Source organism: Symphalangus syndactylus, chromosome 4 (genome assembly GCF_028878055.3).
Source record: "Symphalangus syndactylus isolate Jambi chromosome 4, NHGRI_mSymSyn1-v2.1_pri, whole genome shotgun sequence".
Lineage (NCBI taxonomy): Eukaryota > Metazoa > Chordata > Mammalia > Primates > Hylobatidae > Symphalangus > Symphalangus syndactylus.
In genome coordinates, this window is record NC_072426.2 from 51,740,013 (window position 1) to 51,764,786 (window position 24,774).

Here is a 24,774-nt window from a genome sequence, read left to right on the forward strand (position 1 = left end):
CCTAACATCACAATTAAAAGAACTAGAAAAGCAAGAGCAAACACATTCAAAAGCTAGCAGAAGGCAAGAAATAACTAAAATCAGAGCAGAACTGAAGGAAACAGAGACACAAAAAACCCTTCAAAAAATTAATGAATCCAGAAGCTGGTTTTTTAAAAAGATCAACAAAATCGATAGACCGCTAGCAAGACTAATAAAGAAGAAAAGAGAGAAGAATCAAATAGATGTAATAAAAAATGATAAACGGGATATCACCACCGATCCCACAGAAATACAAACTACCATCAGAGAATACTAAAAACACCTCTACGCAAATAAACTAGAAAATCTACAAGAAATGGATAAATTCCTCGACAAATATACCCTCCCAAGACTAAATCAGGAAGAAGCTGAATTTCTGAATAGACCAATAACAGGCTCTGAAATTGTGGCAATAATCAATAGCTTACCAACCAAAAAGAGTCCAGGACCTGAAGGATTCACATCCGAATTCTACCAGAGGTACAAGGAGGAACTGGTACCATTCCTTCTGAAACTATTCCAATCAATAGAAAAAGAGGAAATCCTCCCTAACTCATTTTATGAGGCCAGCATCATCCTGATACCAAAGCTGGGCAGAGACACAACCAAAAAAGAGAATTTTAGGCCAATATCCTTGATGAACATTGATGCAAAAATCCTCAATAAAATACTGGCAAACCGAATCCAGCAGCACATCAAAAAGCTTATCCACTATGATCAAGTGGGCTTCATCCCTGGGATGCAAGGCTGGTTCAACATACAAAAATCAATCAATGTAATCCAGCATATAAACAGAACCAAAGACAAAAACCACATGATTATCTCAATGGATGCAGAAAAGGCCTCTGACAAAATTCAACAACCCTTCATGCTAAAAACTCTCAATAAATTAGGTACTGATGGGACGTATCTCAAAATAATAAGAGCTATCTATGACAAACCCACAGCCAATATCATACTGAATGGGCAAAAACTGGAAGCATTCCCTTTGAAAAGTGGCACCAGACAGGGATGCCCTCTCTCACCACTCCTATTCAACATAGTGTTGGAAGTTCTGGCCAGGGCAATTAGGCAGGAGAAGGAAATAAAGGGTATTCAATTAGGAAAAGAAGAAGTCAAATTGTCCCTGTTTGCAGATGACATGATTGTCTATCTAGAAAACCCCACTGTCTGAGCCCAAAATCTCCTTAAGCTGATAAGCAACTTCAGCAAAGTCTCAGGATACAAAATCAATGTACAAAAATCACAAGCATTCTTATACACCAATAACAGACAAACAGAGAGCCAAATCATGAGTGAACTCCCATTCACAATTGCTTCAAAGAGAATAAAATACCTAGGAATCCAACCTACAAGGAACATGAAGGACCTCTTCAAGAAGAACTACAAACCACTGCTCAATGAAATAAAAGAGGATACAAACAAATGGAAGAACATTCCATGCTCATGGGTTGGAAGAATCAATATCGTGAAAATGGCCATACTGCCCAAGGTAATTTATAGATTCAATGCCATCCCCATCAAGCTACCAATTACTTTCTTCACAGAATTGGAAAAAACTACTTTAAAGTTCATACAGAACCAAAAAAGAGTCCGCATCGCCAAGTCAAGCCTAAGCCAAAAGAACAAAGCTGGAGGCATCATGCTACCTGACTTCAAACTATACTACAAGGCTACAGTAACCAAAACAGCATGGTACTGGTACCAAAACAGAGATATAGATCAAAGGAACAGAACAGAGCCCTCAGAAATAACGCTGCATATCTACAACTATCTGATCTTTGACAAACCTGACAAAAACAAGAAATGGGGAAAGGATTCCCTATTTAATAAATGGTGCTGGGAAAACTGGCTAGCCATATGTAGAAAGCTGAAACTGGATCCCTTCCTTACACCTTGTATAAAAATTAACTCAAGATGGATTAAAGACTTACATGTTAGACCTAAAACCATAAAAACCCTAGCACAAAACCTAGGCATTACCATTCAGGACACAGGCATGGGCAAGGACTTCATGTCTAAAACACCAAAAGCAATGGCAACAAAAGCCAAAATTGACGAATGGGATCTAATTAAACTAAAGAGCTTCTGCACAGCAAAAGAAACCACCATCAGAGTGAACAGGCAACCTACAAAATGGGAGAAAATTTTCATAACCTACTCTTCTGACAAAGGGCTAATATCCAGAATCTACAAAGAACTCAAACAAATTTACAAGAAAAAAACAAACAACCCCATCAAAAAGTGGGCAAAGGACATGAACAGACACTTCTCAAAAGAAGACATTTATGCAGCCAAAAAACACATGAAAAAATGCTCATCATCACTGGCCATCAGAGCAATGCAAATCAAAACCACAATGAGATACCATCTCACGCCAGTTAGAATGGCCATCATTAAAAAGTCAGGAAACAACAAGTGCTGGAGAGGATGTGGAGAAATAGGAACACTTTGACACTGTTGGTGGGACTGCAAACTAGTTCAACCATTGTGGAAGTCAGTGTGGCAATTCCTCAGGGATCTAGAACTAGAAATACCATTTGACCCAGCCATCCCATTACTGGGTATATACCCAAAAGACTATAAATCATGCTGCTATAAAGACACATGCACATGTATGTTTATTGCGGCACTATTCACAATAGCAAAGATTTGGAACCAACCCAAATGTCCAACAAGGATAGACTGGATTAAGAAAATGTGGCACATATACACCATGGAATACTATGCAGCCATAAAAAATGATGAGTTCATGTCCTTTGTAGGGACATGGATGAAACTGGAAATCATCATTCTCAGTAAACTATCGCAAGGACAAAAAACCAAACACCGCATGTCCTCACTCATAGGTGGGAATTGAACAATGAGAACACATGGACACAGGAAGGGGAACATCACACTCCTGGGACTGTTGTGGGGTGGGGGGAGGGGGGAGGGACAGCATTAGGAGATACACCTAATGCTAAATGACGAGTTAATGGGTGCAGCACACCAACATGGCACATGGATACATATGTAACAAACCTGCACATTGTGCACATGTACCCTAAAACTTAGAGTACAATAATAAAAAAAAAAAAAAAGAAGAAGAAGGAAAAGAAAGAAAACCAATTTGAAAAGATCAATACAATTGATAGACCTCTAGCCAGGGAAAAGAGAAAGTAAACACGCATTACCAATATCAGAAATGAAAGACTGGACATAGCACTGATCCAGCAGACATTAAAAATATAAAGAAATACTATGAACGACTCTTTGGCCATAAATTTAACAACTTAGGTGAAACAGAATTCCTGAAAAAATACAAACTACCAAAACTCACTTGAGAAAAAAAAACAGACAATCTGAGTAGTCCTAGATTTAGTAAAAATATTAAAATTTACATAAGCCTTCCAAATAATGAAAACTCCAGACCCAGATGATTTCAGTGGAGAACATATAAGGGAAAAATAATACTAATTCTGCACCATCTCTTCCAACAAATAAAAACTAAAGAGAATACTTCCCAACTCATTTCACCGTGCCAACATTATCCTGATATCAAAAGCAGACAAAAACATTCTAAGAAAACTACAGAATATTCATCATGAACATATATGCAAAAATCCTCAACAAAATATTAGCAGACAGTATTCAGGAATGTGTAAAAGGAATACTATATTCAAGTGGAGTTCATTCCAGGACTACAAGACTGATTCAAACATTCAACATCAATTAACATAGTTCATATTGACAGACTAAGAAACACTAGATTATCTCAATAGATAACATAGAAAACATTCAAAATACTTTAAGATCCATTCATAATTATAAAAAAAAGAAAAAAAAACACCTCTCAGCAAGTTAGAAATATAATGGAACTTTCTTAACCCAATAAAGGACATTTTAATTAAAAGCTAACATCATACTTAATGATGAATGGGGATCAGGAGTTACTGTTTAATGAGTATGGAGTTCCAGTTTGAAAAGAAGAAAAAGTTCGGGAGATGGATCCAGTGATGGTTGCACAACAACATGAATGTACTTAAAGATGCCACGCTGTACACTTAAAAATGGCACATTTTATGTTACGTATATTTTACCACAGTAAAAGTAAACAAACTTTCCCCATATATAGTTCTCAAAACTTCAAGTTATAGCTAAAGTTTCTAGAAGACTATGGTTACACACAGAAATAGGGTTAACCCTGTCTAGGGGGATAAAAATGAATCAAAGATCTAAATGTAAGAGTTAAAATTATAAAACTCTTAGAAGAAAAAACAGAGTAAACCTTAAAGCCCTTGGATTTGACAACAGTTTTTCAAATGTGACACCAAAGGTACATTCAACAACAACAAAAAGATACTGGACTTAATCGAAATTTTTTTTTAAACTTTTGTGCTTCAAAGGACCCTATCAAGAAAGTGAAAGAGACAACTAACTGAATGGAAAAATATATGTGCAAATAACATATCTGATAAAGGAATCATATCTAGAATACATAAAGAACTCTCACAACTCAATAATACAAAGACAAATCACCCAATTAAAAATGGGAAAGGATCTGACTAGACATTTCCCTAAAGCAGATACAATACAAATGGTCAAAAAGCAAATGAAAAGATGCTGAACATCATTAGTCATTTAGAAAATGAAAGTCAAAACCACAATGAGATAATACTTTACACCCACTAGGATAGCTATAATCAAAAAGATAATAACAAGTGTTAGCAAAGAAGTGGAAAAAATGGGAACTCTCTATATACTACTGGTAAGAATGTAAAATGGTGCAGGCGCTTTGGAAAATATCTAGAAGCTCCTCAAAAGGTTAAACATAAAGTTACCATTGACTCAGCAATTCCACTTCCAGAAATGTACCTTAAAGAATTAAAAGCAAGTATTCAAACAAAAACTTGTACATGAATGTTCACAGCAGGATTATCATAATAGCCAAAAAGTAGAAACAACCCAATTGTCCATCAACTGATGAACTGATAAATCAAATGGGCTATATCAACACAATGGAATATGATCTGGCAGTTAAAAAAAAATTAAATACTGATACATGCTGCAACATGTATGAACCTGGAAAACCTATGCTAAGTAAAATAGTCCAGTCACAAAGAGCCACATATTTTATGATTCCATTTATATAAAATGAACAGAAAAGGCAAATCAAAGTGATTATCTAAGTGAGATGGGCAGGTTGGGAGGTGACAAGTACATGGCACAGGGTTTCTTTTTAGGATGGTGAAAATCTTTAAAAATTGACTGTGGAGATGGTTACTTGATTCCATGGATATACTAAAGACCATGGAATTGTACCCTTTAAATGAGTAAATTGTTTGGTATGTGAATTACATCTAAATAAAGCTGCTATCCAACAAAAACATATGGTGTGACGGCTAATTTTAGGTGTCAACTTGATTGAATAAAGGGGTATCTAATAGCTAGTAAAGCATTATTTCTGGGTGTATCTGTGAGGATGATTCCAAAGGAGAATGGTGTGAGTCAATGGACTCATTAGGGAAGATCAGCCCTCAATGTGGGCAGGCACCATCCAATCAGCTAAGAGTCCAGACAGAATAAAAAGGCAGTAAAAAGGCAAAATTTGCTCTTTTTCCTGGAACTAGAATACCCTTCTTTACCTGCTCTTGGATAGTGGGACTCTACGTTCTCTAGCTTTTGGACTCTGGGACTTACACCAGCAGCCCCCTGGGTTCTCAGGCCTTCAGTCTCACTGAGAATTACACCACTGGCTTCCTTGATTATGAGACCCTGGGACTTGGACTGAGTCGCACTACCTTCTACAGGCTTCCCTATGTCTCCAGCTTGCAGGCAGCCTATGAGGGACTTCTCAGCCTCCATAATTGTGTAAGCCAATTCCCCTAATAAATCTCCTTTCCTATCTATCTATCTATCTATCTATCTATCTATCTATCTATCTATCTATCTATCTATCCATCCATCCATCTACCTACCTATCTACCTAGCTACCTCTTTACCTACCTACCCATCCATCCTTCCACCCATCTATCCATCCATCCATCCCATTGGTTGTTTCTCTTGAGAATCTTGACTAATACATATGGAAAGGCAAAAGAACTATTTCTGAAAAAATAGCAACTACCATAAACTGCTTCACAAAATATCCACTCAGCCATTCAACTAAAATTAAGTTAGTTGTTATTATTTGCCAAGCACTAGGGATACAAACGTACACAAGACACAATTATGTCCTCAAAGCATATATGTGTATTTGGAGTCCATGTGTATGGAAGGCATGAGGTGTACACATTACAGGATCTTTGGTAACTGAGAGGTCATAAAATAACTTTTCAGGCAGATGGGAGGACAGCATGTGCAAAAATATGAAGTGGTTCAACAAGACTAGAGCATCAAGTGAGATGCAAGTGGAAAAGGAGGCTAAAGAGCACAGATTTCATCCTAGAGATGATCAATAGGCAGTTAGGCTGATAGATTTTAAGCTATATTAGTAATTTCTTTTGGAAAGATCACACTATGAAGTAATGGGAGCAATGAACTAAACGGCGAGATAAATGAGTATACAATTACTTCATATCTGTATACAGTAAAGTGATGAAGTGTGGTACCACAAACGAACCACATTAACCCTACTAGTGGGTACTAGTCTTTATGTGAATTATTATCTCCTTTACTCTGTCTGAAAATATGTAACTGTAGCAAACACTCGTGAAGTATTTACAGAGCACTGATCAAATGTACAAAGAAGCATAGCATATGCCTCTATCACAACTTCAACATTATTTCTAAATACAGAACAAGATAACCCTCAGAAATTGCAAATTAAATTTTCCATTTAGAGTCTGAGAGGAAGGCTATTTGATTTCACCAAAAGTTAATCAGGATCAGAGCTAAGGATAGAAATTGATGATCCTTCCAGTAACTTTTGCTATCTCTCCCATTTTTCCTCCTTTATAAAAGCCCAAGAAAAGTAAGCTATAAAAAGAAAAGTGAAATGAAAGAGTTAACCTTCTGAAATATGTAAGGAGATTAAAACTACAATCTTGATTTTGGCACTATTTCCTGGTAAAAAGTAATCTACTTTCCCAAATGTGCTTTCCTGTTCAATTGCTATTACTTAAAACTATAAAAATGCACAAGAGAAGTTGGCAAGAAAGACTGGGATCTTGGGAGTGATAGAAGACACTTTTCTGTCTAGACAACAAGAAGCAAATCAAAAGAAACCAAATTTAAAAGCCCTGCCAAGAACCAATGTGGAATTAATAGCATTTCCACAGGTTATACTATTTATTCCAAAAAAAGCAATCTTTTATTTAATAAAGCATCATAGAAATCCTCAATCTTTGAGCCTGTAAAAAAATAAAATATAAAATGCAGTACAGTATTTAAAGAATAAAAACTAAAATGAATTTCTTCTAATTATCCTAAGGGGATATGAAGAATGAAATATAATTATAGTCAATTAAACTACTTCACTCAAACCTTTGCACCAGAAATGTACTGCTAATGAGCTCATCCTATGAAACTCAACGACTGTCACATTCTGATGTTCTAGGCTCATCTGAAAAGGTGCCAGGTGAAAATATAGTAGTAAATTTTAAATATGTAATTAGTGAAAGAGACAGTTTTTTGATTATTTATATAATTAAGAAAACTGCTACATTTTAAAATGGGAGTAAATAAGAAATGTTTATTTAACTAATGATATGTGGTATACACTCAATTTGATAGCCAATGACCTCTAAGTTTAACCTGGATCAGAGCTTACTAAGGAGTTTGGGGTTATACACTTAGTCCTGAGGCTCTGGCTGCAGTTCACTTTACAAAACTGGGTTCACAAGAAAATGGAGTACTACCTCTCTAATGGTTTATACATTAGCGCGTTGTGAACCAAATGTCCAAATTCTGAAAACTAGAATCCAAAGGCAAGATCAAAAAGTATAAAGATGAATTACTTCCAAATAATAAGGAACAACCTAAAATGCTACATAAAATGAAACAGAAAGCATGGAGATGAGGGGAGGCAGGTTTAGATGCACAAATGAATTAAACTTCATGATACTCAATTTGTATATATTTGGTTAAGAATGCCATTTATCACTGAAAATTGTTATGGTGTACATGGAGAAACTTATCACAATGATAATATATGAATACAAATACTAAAAGCACTATTTTTTTGTTTACCTTACTAAAATAAGAATTTTTAATAGTAGATAAAAGCAGCAAAATGTTTCTGCAGAAAACATAAAGGACTTCTTTATATCTTTCCAGAGTAGATGACATAGTACTATTATCGGCATTTTTATTCTAAAAATGTTAAATTCACTGAACATGGATTAAAAATCACAAAAGAAATCGGCTGCTTTATAAAATATGAAAAATCTAAAGGTGCTTCATGAGGGTAATAATAGACTTTATTGTACTTTGGTAAAGAAGAAAGATGAGAAATTCATTTTCACATATATCTGAAATTTATCATTTAATATGGGGTTTATTCATGAAAATTACAGTTATTCATTCATTCACTCAACAAATATTGACTGGGTATCTACTATGTGCTATTCATATGCTAAGTACTAAGGATATAAATAAAAGGTAAGAACGTGCTGCCATGTACTGTAAAATCCATTAAAAGTAATGGCCCAGCTATACCCTTTTATCTAAAAATTTAACACTTTTATAGGAAGGAGAAGATATATAATTAATAATTATTTTTCATTTTCTTTTTAAAATTTGTATTTATCTAAAGATTATTCAATATCAATTTCTGATAATAAAGATCTTTCCAAAAGTTAAAAAAATAAACTCTAGTGAAAAGTAAAAAGAAAATAACCAAAGTGAAAATTGAGTTCCTGCTTAAGGTTTTTATAATTTAAAATTTTTATCATATATCATAAATTAGAATAACCTTTCTGAAAACAAAAACTTGCTATTTGTCACAAGCTTTAAAAATCATACATTTTAGTCTTATAATTTTATTTCTAAAAATCATAAATGCAAAGATTTACATACAAATAACTTTATAACAATGGTATGGAAAAATAGACAAAAGCCTAAATATTTGAGAGTGAAGAAGGATCAACCAATTACAGTTTATCCATATAAAAGTCTTTTGTGTAGTCATTTAAAAAGTTCTGCCAACAAATTTTAAAGTAAAATGTTTACTACATAATTTTAAGTGAAAAAAGCAGAATATAAAACTACATATATCTTAAGATTAACTACATTAAAATATACAAAGAAGGCTAGGCACTGTGGCTCACACCTGTAATCCCAGTACTCCGGGAGACTGAGGAGAGTAGATCACCTGAGGTCAGGAGTTTGAGACCAGCCTGGCCAACATGGTAAAACCTCATCTCTACTAAAAAAAAAAAATTCAAAAATCAGCTGGGCACGGTGGCACGTGCCTGTACTCTAACCTACTTGGGAGGCTGAGGCAGGAGAATCACTTGAACCTGGTAGGTGAAGGCTGCAGTGGGCTGAGATCATGCTGCTGCACTCCAGCATAGGCCAAAGAGTGAGACTCATCTCTAATATACATATACATACACACACACACACAAATCTTATAGGAACTATAACAAAATGTTAACAGCTGTTATCTCTGGATAAGAAAATTGGAATTTCACAATGAATATTAGCATATTCCTAGATTGTAAGGATTCATGCCGTAAAGAAAACATGTTTGACCTTAATGTCACTGTAATCACCATTCAGAAGCCCAAAAGAAGGAAACATTACATTTAAGTAAGTGGCTAACACTTGTGGTCTCCTAAAATTAGTAATGTATTAACATTTATATTTTCACTGGCAATATTTCCATCCTAGCACCTCTCTTGCAAACTTAAATATAACTAGGCAAGTGTGATTTGGAAATTTTAACTTTATGCACTAAAATCTTTTCTGAAAACATGCTAAATGCCCATTATACTATTTTTTAAATGTTGATAATTAACTAGCCATTTGAAACAGGTTTTCTATAGCAAAATAAGTATTAACCATCTGCAGAAATAATCTGGAGAAATTTTTGTAGATGTAATTGCCAGAAATCAGGAAACTGAATTTTTAGGAATCCAATTACAGAAATGTTGACTTCTCAGGAAAATTTTTATTATCTGAAGCAAGCATAAAATGCAGTATAAGAAAGTACTTTCACCAGTGTTAATCACTCCAGAGCTCATGAGTAACGTCACAGTACACCATGGCCTTAGGCCAAATAATAAAGTGCCAAATGGAAAATGGCACAAGTCCATGGATTGTAAATACCGTATTAAAGGAAAATAAAGGAAAAAAAATCTTTCATTAGAGCAATTAAATATGCAGTTGTAGTACCAGTTCCTATGATGAATAAATCAGTTTAGCAATTCCAAGAGTGGATGCTGTTTAAACACATTCTCCACTGGCCGTAATATTAAGTTTAAAATGTTACTGTATGTTCTTTAGTTCCAAATTGTTTTAAACTAGAAAGTGTTTTTGATTCATGTAGTTTGGAACTATCACCTGAAATTCTGACATGTGGCATTTGATGACTGGGCATCTACCTGACCCATGATTTTATGCAACAGTATGCAATAAAATACAGATAAATATTGCAGATAAAAAAAACTCATAATAATCAACCAAGGTTTTATAACATCGATTCTAGAGAAAGTTTCTACTAACCCAACATCAATCATCCATCATTACATAATTCCATTTGTCAAATTACTTACATTAAATGAGCATGTTCTGCTATAGAAATTTTTGGAAATTAAGTTAAAATTCAATAGTAAATTTGAAAATGTCTCAAAAAGAATTCAAAACCACACTAAGCAACCTAAACTAGCAATAAGTCCTTAGAGAATGTTCCTACCCATAGAGCACTGTTTCTCAGCCTAAATTTATAAAACAACTGTATTATATAAAAAGTTAACAGGTATATGCATCCTTTAGCTTTTGATAATTAATTACCCCAAAAATTAGCGACTTAAAACAACAGACATACATTATTTCTGACAGTTCTGAGAGTTAACTGGGTGATTCTTCTGGTGTGGACAAACTTCAATTGGGATAGGATGGTCCAGCACGATGTCACATGTCTGGTAATTGGCAGGACAGCTGGGTAGAAGGATTTTCAGCTAAGAGGGCTCATTCTGTTCCACAGGGTCTCTCATCCTCCAGGAAGCTAGTAAATATTTCTTAATATAGATAAGGCAGGATTTAAAAGAGCAGCAAGGGAAGGCAAGCCTCAAGCACTTTCAAGCCTGTGTGCATCATGATTGCTGATATCACACTGGCCAAAGAAAGTAACAGAGCCAGGCACAGACTTAAAGCCAGCAAAAACTGATTCCATTTCTTTTGTCATAGGAGTACAAAACTGCAACACAAAAGGGCAAACACACAGTGATGGAAAGAACTTGTGGTCATTTATTGCAATCACATTGCAAAATACAAAACGTCGCTGCTCCCCAAGCCATGGCAACTAAGTTTCCATAAGAAATTGTTTTGATCACTTCATAATGATAAATATTAGCATATTAAAAGACTCTGAGGAGTCCAGCAGAAAAGAAACTATTGGTTTTATTTATACCAACGATCCCAAAACTTATATGACCACAAAACCCATTGTTCGAGGAATACAGTCACTTTTAAAAGGGAAAACAGGTCCAGCATGGTGGCTTGCACCAGCAATTTTAGCACTTTGGGAGGCTGATGCGGGAGGATCACTTGAAGCCACAAGTTCCAGACCAGTCTGGGCAACAAAGCAAGACCTCATCTCTACAAAAAATAAAAAATTTAGTAAGGTGCAATGGCATGTGCCTGCTATTCCAACTGCTCAGAAGGCTGAATCAGGAGGATCGTTTGTGCAGAGAAATTTGATGCTACAGTGAAGTGAGCTAGGACTGCATCATTGCACTCCAGCCTGGGTGACAGAGAGAGCTCCCGTCTCTTTAAAAAAAAAAAAAAAAAAAACTGAAAACAAATCCTTATCATTCCACATAGTCTACTTCATTTATCTAATATCATTTTAGTTTCCTTTGTTTTGTTTTTTGTTTTATTTTTAGCGAACAATTTAAAAATATTAGTTAATGACTAAGAGAACTATGGATATTGAAATGCCCATACACAATGAGGTAAAGGATACAACTAGGCCAGACTCTCTAACAAGGCTCTAAATTTTCAAATAATTGTAATGGTAGAGCTTTTGCAAGAAAGAGTACAACTGTGATGAAACTGATGATGGAAAGATGGCAGAACAGGAGTTTCTACTGCTCTTTCCTCACAGAAATATCAGCTTGAACAACTGTCCACACTTGAAAATACCTTCACAACAGCTAAGGAATCCAAGTGAGAGATTAGAGTACCTGGGTGGAGAACAAAAATAAGGAAACAGGCCAGGCACAGTAGCTCACATCTGTAATCTCAGCAGTTTGGGATGCCCCAGTGAGAAGACTGCTTGAGCCTAGGAATTCAAGACTACCCTGGGCAACATAGGGAAACCCCATGTCTACAAAATATAAAGTAAAACAAAAAATTAGCTGGGTGTGGTGGCATACACCTGTAGTCCTAGCTATTCAGGTGACTGAGGTGGGAGGATCAACTAAACTCAGGAGACTGAAGCTGCAGTGAGCCGTGATTGCACCACTGCACTCTAGCCTGGGCAACAAAGACAGATTTCGTCTCAAAAAAATAATAAATAAATAAGAAAACATGCATTGAAGAAACTGGGAAGTAAAGTTTCTCATTAAATGCTTCATCCCACCCCCAACCTCTGGCAGCACAATGTGGAGAGAAATACTGTTCACATGGAAGAAGGATGACATAAGCATCCAACTCTCCCACAGATTCCAGTACTTGCCCTATCCCAGACCAAGGTCAGCCCCCACAGACCAGGATGGATCCCTGCAGACTTAGGTTCTAGGCCTACTCAAGAGCCAGGCTTGGACCTGCAGCCCCAAACTCCAAACTAGCCACTGTAGACCCAGGCTGGTCTCAGGCTCTAGACCCACCACTATGGTCCTGAATTCAAGGCCCACCTCAGTGCCAGGTGGCATCCATTAACTCAGCCTTCAGGATCACCCCCATAGACACAGGCTCCAGGTCAGCCCCAGTGGACAGAGGCTCCAGAGCTATCCCTGTGGCCTCAAGCTCCAGCCCCATCCCAGCACTAAGACTGCCCTCCTTGGACCTAGACACCAAGATCATCTACCTGCTGACCCAGACAACAAACCAAGATACCCAAGGACTCCAGCAACAAGACAACCTATCCAGAACTACTAGACAAGCTGACTAGTGAAGGGCTTTCCCTACAGAAACCAATCTGTAAACACAAGAAATATTGTTTACTTTTTCACATGCACAGACAATAACACAAGCCCACAAAAATCACTAATAATTAGAGAAACAGGATGCCAAAGGAACAAAATTAAGCACCAGTAGCAGACACTAAACGACTGATGATACATAAACTGCCAGATAAGTATAAAAATAATCATCTTAGCTTCAGGAGAACTCAAATAACATGAATCCAGGAAAACAATGCATGAACAAAATGAAGAATTCAATGAGTGAATTAAATATTCAGTAGAAAACTTCAACAGCAGACAATACAACAGAAGAATCAGCAAACTCAAACACAGATCTTCTGAAATTATCTTGCCACAAAAACAAAAAGAAAAGAGAATGAAGAGTGAAAAAAGCCTAAGAGGGACTTAGAATGCAACATTAAGCGAACCAGCGTACACATTACAACAGACCCAGAAGAAGCAGAGAAAGAGGCAGAAAATTTACTTAAAGAAATAATGGGCTGGGCACGGTGGCTCAGGCCTGTAACCCCAGCACTTTGGGAGGCCAAGGCGGGTGGATCACGAGGTCAGGAAATCAAGACCATCCTGGCCACATATGAAACTCAGTCTCTACTAAAAATACAGAAATTAGCTGGGCGTGGTGGTGTGTGCCTGTAATCCCAGCTACTTGGGAGGCTGAGGCAGGAGAATCCCTTGAACCAGGGAGTCAGAGGTTGCAGTGAGCCAAGATCACACTACTACACTCCAGCCTGGCGAAAGAGTAAGATTCCATCTCAAAAAAAAGAAAAAGAATGACAGAAAATTTCCCAAATCTGGAGAGTGAAATGAACATAATTTCTTTTAGTGTATTTGGAGTTCTTTAGGCTTTATGGGTTCAAATCTCAATAAATTTAAGAAAATTGAAATTATATCAAGCACTCTCTCAGACCACCATGGGACAAAATTGGAAATCAACTCCAAAAGGAACCTTCAGAACCATGCAAATACATGAAAATTAAATAACCTGCTCCTGAATGAGCATTGGGTCAAAAACAAAATCAAGATGAAAATTAAAAAATTCTTCAAACTGAATGACAATAATGATACAGCCTATCAAAACCTCTGGGATACAGCAAAGGCAGTGCTAAAAGGGAAGTTCATAGCCCAAAGCACCTACATCAAAAGGTCTGAAAGAGCACAAACTGACATTCTAAGGTCACACCTCAAGGAATTAGAGAAACAAGAACAAACCGAACCCCAAACCAAGCAGAAGAAAGGAAATTACCAAGATCAGAGCAGAACTAAATAAAATTGAAAAAAAAAATACAAAAGATAAAGGAAACAAAAAGCTGGTTCTTTGAAAAGATAAAATAGACAATTAGTAAGATTAACCAAGAAGAGAGAAAATCTAAATAACCTCACTAAGAAACAAAACAGGAGATATTACAACTGACACCACTGAAATACAAAAGATCATTCAAGGCTACTATGAACACCTGTATGCACATAAATTAGAAAACCTAGAAGAGATGAATAAATTCCTGGAAAAATACAACTCTCCTAGCTTAAATCAGGAAGAATTAGATACCCTGAACAGACCAATAACAAGCAGCGAGATTGAAATGGTAATTTAAAAATTACCAGCCAAGCATGGCGGCTCACACCTGTAATCCCAGCACATTCAGAGGCCGAGGCGGGTGGATCACTTGAGGTCAGGAGTTAGAGACCAGCCTGACCAACATGGAAAAACCCCGTCTCTACTAAAAATACAAAATTAGCCAGGCATGATGGCACATGCTTGTAATCCCACCCAGCTACTTGGGAGGCTGAGGGAGGAGAATCGCTTGAATCCGGGAGGCAGAGGTTGCGATAAGCCGAGATTGCACCATTGCACTCCAGTCTGGGCAACAAGAGCAAAACGACTCCATCTCAAAAAAAAAAAAAATTACCGACAAAAAAAAAGTCCAAGACTAGACGGATTCACAGCGGAATTCTACCAGACATTCAAAGAAGAACTGGTACCAATCCTTCTCAATCCTTTTGACACTATTCCACAAGACAGAAAGAAGGAACCCTCCCTAATTCATTTTATGAAGCCAGGATCACCCTACTACCAAACCAGAAAAGGACATAACCAAAAAAGAAAACTACAGACCAATATCCTTGATGAACACTGATGCTAAAATCCTTACTTAACAAAATGCTAGCTAACTGAATCCAACAACATACTAAAAAGATAATCCGCCATGATCAAGTGGGTTTCATACCAGGGATGCAGGGATGGTTTAACATATGCAAGTCAATAAATGTGATACAACACATAAATAGAATTAAAAACACAATCACACGATCATCTCAACAGATGCAGAAAAAGTACTCAACAAAATCCAGCATCCCTTTATGATTAAAACTGTCAGCAAAATTGGTATACATGGGACATACCTTAATGTAATAAAAGCCATCTATGACAAACCCACAGCCAATGTAATACTGAATGGGGGAAAAGTTGAAAGCATTCCTCTGAGAACTGGAACAAGACAAGGATGCTCACTCTCACCACTCTTCATTACGGTATTGGAAGTCCTAGCCAGAGCAATCAGACAATAGAAAGAAATGAAAGGCATCAAAATCAGTAAAGAGGAAGTAAAACTGTCACTGCTGACAATATGATCGTTTACCTTGAAAACCCTAAGGACTCCTCCTTAGGAGTAAAGCTCCTAGAACTATTGAAAGAATTCAGCAAAGTTTCCAGATACAAGATTAATGTATACAAATCAGTAGCTTTCTGTACACCAACAGCGACCAAGAAGAGTATCAAATCAATAACGCAACCCTTTTACAATAGCTGCAAAAGAAATAAAATACTTAGGAATACACCTAACCAAGGAGTCGAAAGACCTCTACAAGGAAAACTACAAAACACCACTGAAAGAAATAGACGACCCAAATGGAAACACATCCCTAGTGTGATTTTTGAGGGGTGTTGAAGAGCCTTGTTTTGGCATATTACCAGGGTTGGTTTTCTGGTTCTTTCTCATTGGGTAGGCTCTGTCAGAAGGTCTAGGGCTGAAGGCTGTTGTTCGAATCCTCTTGTCCCACGGGATATTCCGTTGACGTAGTACTCTCCCCACTTTTCCTATGGATGTATCTTCCTGTGAGCCTAACTGCAGTGATTGTTGTCTGTCTTGTAGGTCTAGCCACAAGACAGTCATACAGCGAGTCTACCCAGCTCTGGATTGGTACTGGGGGTTGTCTGTACAGAGTCCTGTGATGTGAACCATCTATGGGGCTCTCAAATACACATTCTTTTCAAGTGCACATGACACATTCTGAAGGACAGATCATATCTTAGACCACAAAACAAGTCTAAAAAATTTAAGACTAAAATCATATCACGTATCTTTTCTGTCCACAATCATACAAACCAGAAATGAATAACAGGAAAAAAAAATTGGAAAATCCACAAATATCTGGAAATTAAACAACATACTCCTGAACAACCAATGGGTCAAAGAAGAAATCAAAAGAAAAATAAAAAAAGTCTTAAGACAAATGAAAATAGAAACACAACATACCAAAACTTTGATACAGCAAAAGTAGTTCTATGAGGAAAGTTTATAGCAATAAATACCTATATTAAGAAAAAAGAAATATCTCAAATGAACAACCTAATTTTACACAACAAAGAAATAGAAAAAGAACAAATTAAGTCCAGAGTTAGCAGAAGGAAGGAAATACTAAAGATCAGAGCAGAAATAAATGAAATGGAGACTAGAAATTAATTTAAAAGATCAATATAAGAAATAATATTAAAAGATCAGTTGTTTTTTCAAAAGATAAGCAAAATTGACAAACCTTTCACTAGACTACTATAAAAAAAGAAAGAAGATTAAAGTAAATAAAATCAGAAATGAAACAGGAGACACTACAATTGATACCACAAAAATACAATCATAAGAGACTAATATGAACAATTACATGGCAAAAATTTGGCCAACCAAGAAGAAATAAATAAATTCCTAGAAACATACAACCTACCAATAATGAATCATAAAGAAAATCTGAACAGGCCAATAATGAGTGAGGGGAATAAACCAATAATCAAAAAGCTCCCTAACAAAGAAAACTCCAAGACCCGAGAAGTTACGCTTCTCAAGCATTAGCATCACTTCTTTAAATTCTTAGTAGAATTCACCAAACTTCCAATAAACTGAAGAGGAAGGAACACTTCCAAACTCACTTTATGAGGCCAGCATTAATGTGATACAAGAATGCTGTAAGAATAGAAAATTACAGGCCAATATCCTTGGTGAACATAGATGGAAATATTCTCAACAAAATATTTGCAAACCAAATTCAATAGCACATATAAAAGGATCATACACCATGATCCAATGAGATTCATCCCTAGGATGCAAGGTTGCTGGTTCGACATATGCAAATCAATAAACATGATATGCCACCTTAAAAGGACGAAGAATAAAAATCACATAATCATATCAATAGATGCAGAAAAAGCATTTGATAAAATTCAACATCGTTTCATGATAAAAACTCTCAATACATTAGAAAGAATGTACCTCAACATCATAATGCTATATATATGACAAGCTCACAGCTAACTTCATACCCAACAATGAAAAGCTAAAAACTTTTCCTCTAAGATGAAGAGTAAGACAAAATGCTCACTCTTGCCACTTCTATTTAATATAGTACTGAAAGTCATAGCCAGGGAAATTAGGCAAGAAAAAGAAATAAAAGGCATCTGAATTGAAAAAGAAGAAAAAAATTGTCTGTTTGCAGATGACATAATCTTATATAAAGGAAACCCTAAATATTCCACCAAAAAAAAAAAAAAGAGTAAAACCAATAAATGAATTCAGTAAATTGGCAGGATACAAAATTGACAACAACAAAAGTCAGTAGCATTTCTATACTCTAACAACTATCCAAAAAAATCCCATATACAACAGTATTTTTTAAATATACAGAAAAAACCAAGACGGTGAAAGACCTGTATACTGAAAACTATAAAATACTGATGAAATAAATAGAAGACACAAATACATAGAATAATGTCTAATGTTCATGAATTTAAAAAACTAACACTATTAAAATATTCATACTACCCAAAATTGTCTACAGATTTAATGTAACCACTACCAAAATTCCAATGGCATTTTTCTCTAAAATATGAAAAACAACCCTAAAATTCATAAGGAAACATAAAAGTCACCACATAGTCAAAGTAATCTCAAGCAAAAAAAAAAAAAAAAAAGCTGTTAGGCATCACACTATCTGATTTCAAAATACACCACAAAGCTACGATAATCAAGACAGCAATATACTGGCATAAAAACAGACATATAAGTAAATGAAACAGAATAGAGAGCCCAGAAATAAATCCACGCATGTACAGTCAATTGATCTACAAAGGTACCGAAGAACATGCAATGACGAAAGCACAATCTCTTTAAAAAATGGTGTCAGGAAAACTGTATATCCACATGATATCCACATGATATCCACATGATAAACTGTATGTCCACATATGAAACTGGCCAGTCTTCTCACACCACATACAAAACATCAGTTCAAAATGGACTAAATATTTAAACATAATACCTAGAACTGTAAAACTACTAGAAGAAAACATAAGGAAAAGCCTTATGGCATGGGTCAGGGCAATGAATTTTTGGATACACTCCAAAAGCAGAGGCAAGAAAAGCAAAAATTGACAAACAGGACTGCATCAAACTAGAAAGTTCTGCACAGCAAAGGCAACAGAGTAAACAGACAACCTATGGAATGGGAGAAAATATGTGTGAACCATATATGAGGTAAGGGGTTACTATCCAAAATACTAAAATACATATTAAGAAACTCAAACACTCAAAAGCAAAAAAAAAAAAAAAAAAACAACCTGATTAAAAATGGGCAAAGGATTTGAGTAACATTTGTTAAAAGAAGACATACAAATGGCTAACTGGTATATGACAATATGTTCAACACCACTAATCATTAGGGTAATGCTTATCAAAACTATAATGAGATATCACCTCACAACTGTTAGGAAGGCCATTACCAAAAAGATGAAAGATAAGTGTTACCAAGGATATGGAGAAAAAGAAACGCTTGTACACTGTTGGTGGGAATGTAAAGTGGTACAGACATTATGGAAAACGGTATGGTGGTTCCTCAAAATATTAAGTTACCAAAAGATTCAGCAATCCTGCTACTGGGTAATTATCAAAAGGAAATGAAGTATCTCAAAGCGATATCCGCACTCTCATGTTCACTACAGCATTATTCACAACATCCAAGATAGGGAATCAATCTAAGTGTCCCTCAACAGATGAACAGAGAAAGAAAATGTGGTATAATGGTATAAAGAAATGTGGCATAATGGAATATTATTTGGCCTTATAAAAAGAAGAAAATACTGTCACTTATAATAACATGGATGAATCTGGGGAACATTATGCCTACTGAAATAAGTTAAGGTACACAGAAAGACAAATGATCTTACTCATATGTGAAAAAAGCTAATTCCAAAAGGTTGTATACAGTATGATTCCATTTATATAAAGGTTCTGAAATAAAAATTCAGAAATGAGGGGAGGAATGAGGTGGGTGTGATTATAAAAGACAACATGAGGGATCTTTGTGGTGATGGAACTACTCAGTATCTGTCATGAATACACAAACCTTTTCATGAGATAAAATTGTATAAAACTAAATAAACACATACACACAAGTAAAACTGAAAAAATCTGAGTAAGACCAATGGATTGTATCAATAGGGGTATCCTAGTTGTAGTATTGTAATATAGTTTTTTGGGTGTTTCGTTTTTTTGTTTTTGAGACAGGGTCTCACTCTGTCACCCAGGCTGAAGTGCAGTGGCACAACCATGGCTCACTGCAGCCTCAACATTCCCCAGGGCTCAGATGATCCTCCCACCTCAGCTGTAGCTGGGACTACAGGTGTGCAACACCACACTCAACTAATTTTCGTACTTTTTGTAGAGATGGGGTTTTACCATGTTGCCCAGGCTGGTCTCAAACTCCTGGGCTCAAGTAATCCGCCCACCTCGGCCTCCCCAAAGTGCTGGGATTACAGCCATGAGCCACTGTACCCAGCCTGTACTACAGTTTTGCAAGATGTTGCCATTGGAGGAAACTGGGTATAGGATACACAGAATCTCCCTATATTACTTCGTATAACTGCACTGAATTTACAGCTATCTCAAGAAAACTTTCAATTAAGAAAAATTTTTTTTAAACTTTAGCCTAGGAAGTCAGTCTCCCTGGACTCTAAATTTTTTTCAGAGTTTAATTCAAACAGTGTAGCTAGTGTGGGACATAAATGACTTACATTTGGGACATCAACTGCTATTTCCCTCATGGCACTGGGTCTGATGTCATTCATTGCCTGCAAGAAATCATTCAGAGTAATCTTCACCAGTCCAGCCACCTTGACATCGGGGAGATTAGGCTGTTTTTTCAGGATTCTCCGCAAGGCACAGAGACCTACAAAGAGAGGAAAGTAACACAAGATTTGTCTTTTCCTTCATAAATACAGACTGAATTGATGGCTCCGGTGGCCCATCTGGAGTGGCCACCGTGAAGACACTGGCTGCAGTGGGGGAGGCATGGCCAGGGCTGTGTACTCCATGAAGCCAGTGGGAGCTGGGGACAGGTAGGAGCCCTGCTCTTTTCCAAGTTGGTGGGGCATGAGCCCCACTCACCCAGGCACAGCTGCAGCCGCCCAGCCATGGCTGTGGACCCAGGTATCCCTCCACTCTTGAGAACCCAGGAAGCACCTACTGCCCCAACAGGCTCCAAAGTACCTGCTTCTACTGCCTGGCCTCTCCCTAGTCCCAGAAAAACTTTTTGCCTGCTCTGATTTCAGACCAAAGTTAAGGCTGAGCCAAGCCACTGTCATGACCCACCTAGGTGTTCATGTGCTCAAGGTGGCACTGACATGCCAGCTCCCTTCCACCTTGGTCCCCTCCAGACTTTGGGTGCCAGTGAGTATGGGAGGGAGGCTGAGGGTGGTTTGGCGCAGTCCTGCAAGCGCCCCTCAGCATGAACAGCCCGGGCACCATGGACAACATGATTGATGGCAGCAGGAGGCAGAGAGGCTCCTGGGCAGAAAGGAGTGAGTCCCTGGTGAAGCCCCACCTTTAAGCCAGGGACAGCCTGAAGCATGGAGGGCAGGCTGTCAGAGCTGTGTAGAGTCTGCAGCCGAGAGCAACAACTTATGGTGCTTTTTCTGGGCCTACCCATGGCCACCCATGGACCAATCAGCATGCACTTCCTCCCTTCTGAAGCCCATAAAAACCCGACTCAGCCAGACTCACTGGGACGTCAGGACTACCAGCTGTGAGACGGAGCTACCCACTCTGGGTCTCCTCGCCACTAAGAGCAGGACATTTGCTGGGACACCCTGCCTATGGAAAGGAGCCACCCACTCCGGGTCTCCTCTCCGCTGAGAACTAGACACTCGTTGGGGCAACCTGCCTGCAGAAAGGAGCCACCCACTCCAGGTCTCCTCTCTGCTGAGAGCTGGACACTCATCAGGCTGACCAGCTTGAGGATAGGAGCTACTCACTCTGGGTCTCCTCTCTGCTGAGAACTGGACACTTGCTGGGATGCCAGATAGGAGCTACCCATTCCAGTCTCCTCTTCACTGAGAGCTGGACATGCATTGGGACAACCTGCCTACAGAAAGAAGCTACCCACTCTGGGTCTCCTCTCCACTGAGAGCAGGACACTCGTTCGGATGACCCACCTGCAGAAAGGAGCCACCCACTCCAGGTGTCCTCTCTGCCGAAAGCTAGACATTTGTGAGGAAGGCCTGCCTGTGGACAGGAGCTACCCCCTCCAGGTATCCTCTCTGCTGAGAGCTGGACACTCGTCAGGACGACCTGATGGCAGAAGGACCTACCCACTTCAGGTCTCCTGAGAGCTGTTCTGTTGCTCAATGAAGCTCCTCTCTGCCTTGCTCACCCTCCAGCTGTCCACATACCACATTCTTCCTAAAGGCTGGACAAGAACTCAACACCTACCAAATGGCAGGACTGAAAGAGCTGTAACACAAACAGGACTGAAACACGCCCACTGGTCACCACATTTTGGGCAACAAGAAGAGGAGCTGTGGCTCTTTGGGGAGCCCAGACGCAAGGGCTGTGATCAGAGCTGTGATACCAGAGCTGTGACACTCCTTTGGGGCTCTGCTGTTTCCAACATCTCCAAGCTTCCAGGTACCACCACGTTACCTGGTGCCCACAGTGGAAAACACTTGTGGTATGCCTGGTCCAGCCACATCCTCACACAGAGCCGGCGCCTGTGCCTGCACCTGGAGCTGTCCACTCCACTGCAGCCAGCATGCCTGGCTGTGTGCAGTGGCCAGACCTTGGGCTCACTCACACCTGCTTCACTGCTCTGCGCCTGGCTCACCCTTGGCAGGTGTAGGATCCAGGTCGATAGCACAAGCCAAGTACAGCCTGCTGGACCAAGTGGGCAGAACAAGCCCAGTGGGCCCGAGGATAACTCAGGCAGAGGTGCCACCGGCCACAGAGGCTTCTGGCTGGAAAAGTGACATCCTAAGGATCCTGTGACAGAATTATCACCAATAAAAATAATAAAAAACCCAAACCCCATGCAAGATTACAGCATTTAAAACATTTTGTCCTTGTAGGGGAGGGGATGAGAGGTGGGAAGGGAGGTGGAAGAATGTGAAGGATAAATGTAAAAATCTAAGCACTTAGTTTTGGCAATGAAAATATGACAAATATTTAATATGAGAAAGCATTATTTACAAATACAAAATAGAATTTACAAAACAACATCCATAAAAAAAGCCATAATGATTTATCGAAATAATTTGTTTGGGGAACTTCTTTTAAAAGAGCAAAATATTAAAATTAAAACATGCTTTTGCCCCTGCCCTTTTGGTAAATACATTCAAACTAGAATTACAAAGTTTTAAGGTATTGGGGAAACACATGCAGGGAAACATTCAGGTGGCAGTTGGAAATGTGATTTTGGAATACAAGAGCAAAGCAAACTTCAGAGTGATGTGCATACACGTAAGATTTGATATTATAGCAATGCAGAGATCTATAGGGGAGGCTAGTGAAGGGGTCAGGGATGGAGGAATAAGTGTAGAAGGCTCAATCTTAGGAAAGCCCATCAATTGAATAGCATAAAAAGAAACGATGTTTTAAAAGGGAGAGAAAAAATAGGATGACGTAGAATAAAAGGTACTAAAGCAGCCAGGAGGATAGTCAACAAAGTCAAATTTAGAGAGATCTAAAATTAAAAGATATCATGCTGACTTGAGAAGTTAGTTACTAAGTTCTTTGTCTTTGCTATTTGCTTGAAATTTAAACCTTGACAAGAATGAATGTCCTCTCCATCAGGCTGTGCAATTTACAGCCCTTTGATCTGTGATAACCTTTAGTCTAGAAGACAGTAAGTCACTATATGCTCTTTGTGTTAAGAGTGTTTAATAAAATTCCACTTTGAAGGAGTTTAATCTCAGAGATCTCTCAGAAATCCAGTCTGAATATCTAAAGTTATCCTGGAACACCAGCTAGCTCCCATGATTTTTTAACCTTTCTTGTTCAAAACACTATACCTCAATACATTTTTACTAAATTAAAATGATACCACTCCATCATTTTGTTTTCACTTATTTGAACTTTTATATATAAACAGAAGCATTAATAAAAAGAAAGAAGACACAAAACTCCACAAAACAGAGGGCTGAGTATCTTTCTCTACCAAGAAAAAGCAGTGAATAGTACAAACATACTCCAAAAATAGATCCCCTGCTTCCTGAAGACAGCAAGTCACTTATTTAGGACATCTTACAAATACCCACTTGCTTTTTCTGCCTTCCAAAATGCTGAAAGATGGTTATTCACATCTCTTGCACTTCTGCTTGACAGTAAAATCACTGACTGCCTCTGTTCAAGACTATCTTTTAAAGGATGTTGGTATGCAGGAAAAGAAAGTGTCTCTCTCCAAAGCAAAGGATAGACATGTTTACTGTCCATTATAAAAGATTCAGGTTCTACAATTCAAGGCTCCCCTACTGTGATGCAAGCCTATACAGGCTCAGGTGTCAGGCTCTGTATCACTCTGTGAAAACTGAGGCTCGAGAACTGGTGCGAATGCTGCTACTCTAGCTAATTATGTTGCTGCCACATTCTGTCCTTTGACTCTTCTGCAGCCACTCACAAAATTTGTTAGAATAGAGTAAAAGTAGAGTAAAATCTCAGACCCTTTACAATTCTTGACATGTTTATGTTTGCTATGGTTTGAATGTTTTTGTCTCCTCCAAAACTTATGTTAAAACTTAATCCCTAATGACACACTGATGGGAGGTGAGGCCTAATGAGAGGTGTCTCCACCCTCATGAATGGATTAATACAGCTATAAAAAGGGCTTGCCCTTTTTCTTACCCTTCTGCTATGTGAGGACACAACAT

The 24,774-nt window shown here is 37.8% G+C and overlaps 1 protein-coding gene across 16 annotated transcripts in view; it reads right to left on the bottom strand.

Annotated features, from left to right (window-relative positions):
- Window positions 1–24,774, bottom strand: part of AFG2A (AFG2 AAA ATPase homolog A) — a 384,876-nt gene that overhangs the window by 313,156 nt on the left and 46,946 nt on the right. For all 16 annotated transcript variants that reach the window (XM_055274649.2, XM_055274648.2, XM_055274646.2 and 13 more), the window contains one exon: window positions 20,650–20,804. In XM_055274649.2, the coding sequence (XP_055130624.1) occupies window positions 20,650–20,804 (155 nt within the window). The remainder of the gene's footprint in view (window positions 1–20,649; window positions 20,805–24,774) is intronic.